Source organism: Solanum tuberosum, unplaced genomic scaffold, assembly GCF_000226075.1.
Source record: "Solanum tuberosum cultivar DM 1-3 516 R44 unplaced genomic scaffold, SolTub_3.0 scf00017, whole genome shotgun sequence".
Taxonomy (NCBI): Eukaryota; Viridiplantae; Streptophyta; class Magnoliopsida; order Solanales; family Solanaceae; genus Solanum; species Solanum tuberosum.
The window spans coordinates 2362322-2371724 of record NW_006238943.1 but is presented as its reverse complement, the minus strand read 5'-3'; the positions used below and the strand labels follow the sequence as shown (position 1 = coordinate 2371724).

Sequence of the window (9403 nt, the reverse complement as noted above, 5' to 3'; positions counted from 1 at the left end):
AAACCCCCCCCCCCCCCCCCCACGAACACCCTCATCCACGACATGGCATGCAGGATAAATAACACATTTATGAACCTTCCACATGTCTTAGTATCGTTCTGAAAATATTTAAACACCACATGTGCACCAGAACACTGACTAGAACAACAGCAATGACGCCTTCTAAAGTTCTAGCTTCAAAACACCCTAAGTCCTAACTGTTCATTCCATCTTTCCAGCTTTAAAAAGCACCACCCAACCGTCTCCTTCCTACACAGAGGACTTTCATAGCTTGTTTCTCACTTGCAAACTGGGAAAGGAACCTTGTGTCTGTGGCAACATCTTCAAGTCAGAAATGACCTCCTGCTCCTCTAATGTTCAATCAAGAATCAACATCACAGATTTTTTAATGAATCAGGATTCAAAATCATATATCAAACTACACAGATCATATTTCAAAATATCGATATAAAGATTACATAGGCAGCTGCTTCTCTTACAGATTCTCAATTATATCTATCTAATCTGAAGTATTGCCTTCAAGATATCAGTTAAAAACTGATACAGTAATGGAAACAGAACAAACATCATCGAGAAGGTGATGAGATGCTTACCTGGTGAGCTAAAGCATAGGCCATTGCTCTTTCACGCTTAGCAGCTGCCTCTTGTCTCTTTAGCAACTTTTCTTGAATTTGCTCAACAGATCCAATACTGTCACACCAGCCCTCCTGTTAGAAAATTCCGCAGCAAAAAGGTGAGAAGCATGTTAATGTAAACAGTGTGGGCCTACCACATAAGTTCCACCAGGCAATGCATAGTTTTACACTTGAAACTTTTTTTCACATTTTGGTACGAAAGCTCATGTCAGAAAGAGAAAACGAGAATTACTATGACTGCAACTTGAATCACCCTTTAAAGTGGAAAAATCAAACATAAATTATGAGACTGATGACAAGAACAACCAAGAACCACAATATAACCTAATTTCTTGGCCACAACATTAAAATGATGAGGTGCCGATCAGTCCTTCTGGGACATCCATGTAGAACCTAAAAGGAAAGTTTCACATGATTCAGTGCTATATCATATATTGTTGAACGATATCCACCATAAGCAAAATCTGTGGCAAATAATTCAGAAACCCAAAGCAAATTGACAGCTGATGCCACTATTAAGAGACTTCGCATTGGAAAAAGGTAAGATTAACCATTTAGTATTATTACAACCTAGTGATAAATGCCATTGACACAAGTAATGGCCACTATGGAAATGTCAAAAGGGTATTTAAAGTAATAACAATTTAGAAGTTACTTACTTCGATTTCTCGTACGCGAGCATCATGTTCTAATTGCTGTTCAAGTTTCTGCTGTTCAGTTTGACTTTCCAGTGACATGCGAACACGTCTTGCTCGGACACGTGCCTGAACTCTCACCAAAGCTTGCATGCAACGGAGGGTAATTGCAGCTTGCTTTCTCACTGCATGACCCCTGACAAGGGCTTGTAGTCTCACCAATCCTTTTAAAGCCCGAAAAGCTCGCCTTGCCTGACCAGTGCCAAGATATCAACAAATAAGATTTAACTGCTGTTGCTTTTTCTAGTTAACAATTATCTCTTCAATTCTCTTAGTATGTTTCTACTCATCAACTGATAAGATTCATAAGAAACTAAAAACACAGTGGTTAACATATTATTCCAATATTGGGGTCAGAAGGTTTGTTCATATCCAAAAGCTTAATCTATGAGTCAGCTACCAAATTGGAAACTGGAGTTATGCAGGTTTTCCTGCCAAAATGTTGCAACCATACACCCATTCTCTATAACTCATCTGCTGATATTGTAACCATTTTTCCCCATATTTCCTTCAAAAGTAAATTCTACTCCCTCCATTTCAATTTAGACTCGGCACAATATTTAAGAAAATAAAGAAGACCTGTGAATTTTGTGGGTCATAAACTAAAGATAGGTGTAATCTATATCAACATCAACATTATATCAAAACACAAGGTCCTTAGAGAAATGTTGTTCGCCTTTTTTACCCTTCGTAAGTGTATTCTAAGTTGGATAAAATAGTAAATACAAATAAAGTTTTTTTAGTAAACACAGAAGTGGGCAGGACAAAAAGGAAAGAGAAGAACAAGTAGGTTAATAGGAACAAAGCTGTCATAGGTTAAAAAAAAAGAAAGAATTAATGCGAGAACAAGTAGGAAACTTATTACTCCATCTGTCCCAATCTATATGACTCACTTTCCTTTTTAGTCAGCCCCAAAAAGAAGATATATTTCTACATTTAGTAAAAAATTAACTTTACAATGTCCATTTTACCCTAATGAAATGATTTATAGCCACACAAACATTTATGACTTATTTTAGACCACAAGTTTCAAAAGTCTTTCTTTCTTTCTTAAACTATGTGTCAAGTCAAACTAACTCATATAAATTGGGACAGAGGGAGTACTATTCAATATCCCTATTAAAGAAGAAGTCAAATTGGCATAGGTACAAAAGGAAATAAGAACAACAGAATAAGTAGGAATTTTTTTAGTAGTATTTAGTATCCCTATTAAAGAGGGATTAAAACGTCCATTAATATCCCAATTTTTTATTCTCCGTGGATATCAATTGCTCCTTAACATGTGAGTTCTTTTTTTTTATGACAAGGGAAACCCGCAGCCGCTACCCTTTGGGTGCGCATAGGGTAAAACCCCCGCTCCTATGCAATAGCTCGCAAACCACATAGGAGAGGTAACCCACACTAGGCAAGCCCGGTGCGACAAGCTCGACCCAGAAGGCAAACCCCTTGCTTTCGCTGGCAAGGGGTTTCGAACTTGAGACCTCCAACATGGAAGTCCCAAGCCCAAACCACTGGGCCACCCCTAAGGGTCTCAACATGTGAGTTCTTTAAGCTATATTTATGTCATTCTATAGCATTTGGTAATTTTTTCTTGGTTTAGTTCGTCATTACTTTTGTTTTAAATTCTTTTATATGGTTTTGGAAGAATTGTTTTTTCGTTAAGTCTTTTTCCTATCGTATTGACCCTCAAATTCAATTTCTTTTAGAAACAAAAGATTGTGATGGTTACAACTTTAGGTTAAAAGAGGATTCACGTTTGTCAAAATATCTTGACATCAGCATAGTATCAAATTTTTTGTTTTGGGTCAAACTTAATTTCAATATGGAATTATATATGACAAGCATTCATGTTTTCTTTCATAGCCAATAACTTCTTTCAAATATTTGAGGCTACCGTCAATGTTGTTCGCTTTTTGTACCTTTCAAAAACAGATTTCACAATTAGACAAACTTGTAATTTAATAAAATTCCCTAATATATAATATTTTGAATTGATTTCAAATTAGAGTTTAAGTTCGGTGCATTGTTAGTGTATCCTTTTTCTACACCAACAGTAATTTCCAAGTAAATCCTTAAGTAATTAAAGTACATTAATAGTACCATTTTAAATAGGGTTATTCAAAATCAAACAAAAACTAATACCCAAACCAAAGAAATGCAATTGGCTTATTGGTAATGGGTTATTAGTTTAATTGTCCTATTAATGAGTTAACCGATAAGCCGATAGTAAATTTATAAATTATAATAATACCCCTTGATATATAAAGTCATCTACTTAGTTGTCCTATTAATGGGTTAACCGAAAAGCCGATAGAAAATTTATAAATTACAATAAATAATACCCTTTGATGGATAAAGTCATCTACTTAGGGTTTAGTTCATACTTTTATTTCTCATTGTTTCGAACTATTAGTTATTCTATAAGGTAATGTTTGTTTTTGAGCAAGATGCAATCAACTAACTCATGTGCATGGTTTATTTGGTTTATCACTTTGTTTCTAAGTGATTTTAATTGAAGAAAAAAATTTCGTGTGAAATCCTAACAGTTAAATCGATAACCAAACCGATAAACCACTATCTTAACGATTCTATAATGGTTTAGTATGTTTACAAACTGATAATCAATAAATAGAACCGATAAACTTCAAAACCAAACCAAACCAATACGCAACCCTAAGATGTGTGATCCATGTTGATCTCCTTGTATACTAAAGATGTGTGATCTCCATGTTACTTAAGTCACCTACTTCATTAAATTTCTCATACCTTCCATAGTAATAATGAATAGAAATGGGGATAGGGGATCTCCTTGATTAGGATAGAGAATTTTACAGAACTAATGCAGTATTTAATCCAACTATTCCACTTGCTTCCAAATCCCATTCTACCAAGCATCTAGATGAGGAAATTCTAGTTAGGTGGTCATATACTTTTTGGATATCTCGTTTGCAAACAATCCAAGGTTTGCAACTTCTCTGTCTTGACTCTATACATTCATTTGCTATCAATACAACATCCATAATCTGTCTCCCCTTGATAAAAACCATCTGTTGTCTATCCAGTAGACCATGTAGATTATTGATTTCCATTTGTTTGATTGGGCAAGGGGTGGACTTGTATTTAGCAATTTGATCACAGAAATAACTTCTTTTTTGACAAGTTTTGGTCCCACAAAATTTCTGTAATAGAGGAATAGTCATACAACTTTCCACACATGACGACATTTCCCATTGGCAGAAAGAGATCAAAAGTAAGTAAGCTCTTACCCAAAAGATTGTGTTACAGTCATTAAGGATGTCAATTACTCAAATTCTTGAAAGTTCCTATCTCATGTCTATTTAGGTTGCCCTATCCTATCCTATGTAGTGGTTAGTGGTAGAAGAAATCTGTTTCTAAGATGGTCAATAATAGCTGAAAGAATTATGTTTTATTGCATATAAACATTGACATCATATCCATGTTTGAAAAATGTGCATATAACACCTAAAATAATTAGCTGAAAGAATTATGTTTTATTCCGATCCTGTCATTATATATAAGCAAACTATTGAAACTAGGGAGTACCAAGACATGATGGTTAAATTTAGACTTGAGTTAACAACAACAACAACATGCCCAATGTGATTCCACAGGCCACAAGTGGGGTCAGGAAAGGTGAGGTGTACGCAGACCTTACCCGTACCTTGTATGAAGTAGAGAGATTGTTTCCGATAGACCCTCGGCTCAAGGAGTTTACTGTAATTTGAGTGACTTTAGCAAAATGTATTTTCTGTAGTACTGAGAAATCTCTTTCTTATAGACTCAGGATATGCGCTAGAAATTACGCCACGAAAACTCACAAGGATAACTTTAACAGAAGACCGTCTTTTGTACTTTCTCTACTTCATCAATAATGAATTTTGTTTTGCTTTCCAACATAACTATGGCAAAAGGCATCTGATTATAAACCCTAAATATCATCTTGAAACGTTCTAGAGAGTTCCAGATAGACCTCAAGTAGTTCAATTAAGCCGTGGTAAGTGCTCGACCCATTGACATTCTACGAAAAGAAGTGTACCAGGACTAAAAGCACAACTAAGCGGGCATGGCATATATTTCAGTTAGCTAAATTTACAAGCTGACAGCTAATTCAGTACCAGAAATCCTCTGAAAGCTGTTTGGATGCGTATAGCTGCCAACTCCTCTCTCATATTTTGCTTAACTAGAGGGGCATGATGCAATTGATGTGAACTTGAAGGGGAGCTGGAAGCAACTGGAACTGATGTGCTGCTTATATCTTCAACTGATCCAGCACCAGCATCATTATAAGTTAGCTCCTTTTGAAGTAGGTTGGAATCGATCTCAACAGAGTGTTTTCTCCGGTGCCAAAACTTCCCAGTCCCTCCAGATTTCTGTTACAGTATAAAACAAGTTCCGATTAAGGATTGCATTGCCTTGAAATAAACAGGCATGGATGATCCCGAAATAAGTTACATATTGTTTCATGAACAAACAGACTGAAAAACCTTTCAAAATTAATCAATAGATCCAATCATAATGTAAGCATCTACAAAGCAAAAAAATTGTGTTTGATACATGTCAATTGGCAAAGAGATGAGATAACCAATTGAGAACATATTCAACATCAGTCACTTCAGATTCCAGAGGACTGAAGTGCAAAGACGAAAGCTAACTTCTTTTGAGAAAGTGATATTACTCGAGAATAAGCCTGTCTCTTTATGATGTAGAGATGACACCAAAGAATATACAAGTAGTTTGCTGAAGATGTAGAAGCATTGATTAAGATACTCAACGAAATCCAACAGATTCAGCCATCAAAGACATACCCAGGAAAGAAATAACAACAAAAAGAAAATGTTACCCACATTTTCCTCTTTTTCTGAAGAATGAGACTTTTCTGACTTCTTTAAGCCGACCAGTGCTCTAATCCATTTGCCTGAGACACCCATGCTATACTAGCTTTGGCTTTACCCACTTGCACCTGAAACAGGAAAATTTCACGAATTTAATTATTTTGTGAACTGAGAAAACCTCAACCACCAGTCCAGAAGAAATAGCACGTGATAACTACAAGTATTAATTTTTTTTATGATAGGAGCTGTGTAAAATGGAACTGAAATAGAGGGATGAAGTTATTTAGTTCTCAACTCAGAGGCAAACCTGCGATTATTTAGCTTATCCAAGAGGTGAAAACAGGTAACAGTATGAATACAATGCACAAAATCAACAGCCACAACGACAGTATCAGTAGAGTAACTTTCAAAGATGGTTATCAGTAGAGAACAGATCAATAAAATGGTGCTATATAAACCAAATTATGATCAGAAAAATCATAAACATCCTTTGAAGTGACCACTCACCAACATTGTGACCAAAGGTTTCATAATATCATCTTTTCAATTAGTAGTGGAACACAGCATGTTGTGTCAATACAACTATAACGTTTCCCTGATATATTATACCAATTTCAAGCACATATCAGGTGAGTAATGTACATTAAATCTCATATCTTCGGCAGTCCCTTGGGGAATGTTTCAACAGATTTCCACAAGCCATACATTTCTCAACAAGGACTATCTATAAATTACTATCTAGCCCAAAGTTCCAAACTTTACTACTATCCTAGCTGAACATGTAACTTTCATTTCCCAAATTTAGGGCAATCATAAACCAAAAATAAGAAGAACCCACTTCAATTTACAGAACTCTTTACAAAATATTGATTATTTGCAAGCTAAAAGTAAAGCCAGCAGAAGAAACAACTAAGCCCAACAACAATGCAGAACTTTATCGAACATTGTTGAATTTTTTTTGATGAAGCAAGAGAATTACATTAAAAGGCATCAAGACGATGCAGACAAAATCACAGGGAATAAAAGTGAACATTGTTGAATTTACAACTCCCATAACCAAAAAAGATAACCGAAATCAGTTTTCCGTGGAACATTGTCCACCGGGATAGAAGGTCAATCTCCTAGCACGACAAAGCACTTTCCTAAGGCATGGAATGTCTAATTCTTTGGTCTAACTTCAGCAATCCCTTACAGAATGTTTTAAACAGATATCCACAATGCCATACATTTCTCAACAAGAGCTATCTTGTCTAAAGTTCCAAACTTTACTATCCACTGAACTCCACAACACATGACATGTAACTTTCATTTCCAAAATTTAGGGCAATCATAAACTGCAACAAGAAGAACCCACTTCAATTTATAGAACTTTTTACCAAAACATTGATTAATTACAAACTAAAAGTAAAACCAGCAGAAGAAACAACAATGCAGATATTTAAATCACCAATTAGCAAATATTGTTGAATTTACTGAACTCTATTAAACCAAAAAAGATAAACAAAACCGGTTTTCCATGGAATATTGTTCAACGTACAGAAGGCCAGTTTCCAAGCATAACAAAGCACTTTCCTAGGGAATGGAATGTCTAATTCTATGGTCTAACTTCAGCAATCCTTTAAGGCATTTTTCAACAGATATCCACAATGCCATACATTTCTCAAGAAGGGCTATCTATAAAATTAACTATCTAACCCAAAGTTCCAAACTTTCCTGCTATCCAAGCTGAACTCTGCAACACATGACATGTAACTTTCATTTCCCCAATTTTTATTTTTATTTTTATTTTTATGACAAGGGAAACCCGCAGCCGCTACCCTTTGAGTGCGCACAGGTAAAACCCCCGCTCCTATGCAATAGCTCGCAAACCACATAGGAGAGGTAACCCGCACTAGGCAAGCCTGGTGCGACGAGCTCGACCCAGAAGGCAAACCCTTTGCTTTCGCTGGCAAGGGGTTTCGAACTTGAGACCTCCAACATGGAAGTCCCAAGCTCAAACCACTGGGCCACCCCCAAAGGGTTTCATTTCCCCAATTTAGGGCAATAATAAACCGAAAATAAGAAGAACCCACTTCAATTTACCAAAACATTGCTTAATTGCGAACTAAAAGTAAAACCACCAGAAGAACAACTAAGCCCAACAACAATGCAGATCTTTAGATCGCCAATTAGCAAACATTGTTGAATTTACTGTACTCAATTAAACCAAAAGATATATCCGAAAACCAGTTTTCCATGGAACATTGTTCACCGGGATAGAAGGCCAGTTTCCTAACATCGCAAAGCACTCTCCTACGGCATGAAATGTTTAATTCTTCAGTCTAACTTCAGCAATCCCCTAAGGAATGTTTTCAAGAGATATCCACAATGTCATACATTTTTCAACAAGGGCTATCCATAAATTAACTATCTAACCCAAAGTTCCAAACTTTACTACAATACACATATAAATTCCAATTCCATAAGACAAAAATCAGAAGAACCCACTTCAATTTACAAAACTTTTTACTAAAACACTAACTAATTGCAAACAAAATCTAAAACCAGCAGAAGAAACAACAATTCCCAATAACAATGCAGATCTTTAGATCACCAATTAACCAACATTGTTGAATTTACAACAACAACAGCATACCCAGTGTAATTCCACAATTGGGGTTCGCCATTGTTGAATGTACTAAACTTAAATTAAACCCAAAAAGATAACCCAGTTGTCTGAATTGCTCATCAACTTTAAAATCAAATGCCAAAACAACAAAACAACAAGAAAGAAAACCAACCTTCGATTTTTCCTGTTTGGTTGTAACAGATCGATCTATCAATAAGTCAACTAAAATTCAAAATTGAAGTCAACCCAATTCTCATCTTGAACAATCTTAGAACCCCAAGTGTGAATTTCTATAATCTATCCAAAAAAAAGAAAAAAAAGAAGAAGTGGTAAGTAGTAGCAGTAGTACTGTAAGGAGGAGTAATGCGTTTTGAGTAAGCAGCAAAGTGTGAGGGGTGATGCCAGCTAATGCTTAGGTGGGGGTGGGGTGGGGTTAAACGGTGTCGTTATAGGGTGGCCAGGGTCGGTAGCGTAACGTCGTTTTCAGAGCAAGCAACCAAGAGTCAATCACGGGATTTCCTCATCCAACAGAAAACTGGTATGCAAATTGGAATTTTTGGAACTTGGGTAATTAATATGATGAAAAACATGATAATGTGAAGTTTTTCGAAA

The 9403-nt window shown here is 35.9% G+C and overlaps 1 protein-coding gene across 1 annotated transcript in view; it reads right to left on the bottom strand.

Annotated features, from left to right (window-relative positions):
* Positions 1-9403, bottom strand: part of LOC102578484 (protein IQ-DOMAIN 1) — a 13846-nt gene extending 4443 nt beyond the window's left edge. The window contains exons 1-5 of the mRNA XM_015302950.1: positions 8964-9403; positions 6196-6311; positions 5467-5721; positions 1295-1522; positions 594-707 (exon numbers count right to left, since the gene is read on the bottom strand). Of these exons, the coding sequence (XP_015158436.1) occupies positions 594-707; positions 1295-1522; positions 5467-5721; positions 6196-6279 (681 nt within the window). The 5' untranslated portion in view covers positions 6280-6311; positions 8964-9403. The remainder of the gene's footprint in view (positions 1-593; positions 708-1294; positions 1523-5466; positions 5722-6195; positions 6312-8963) is intronic.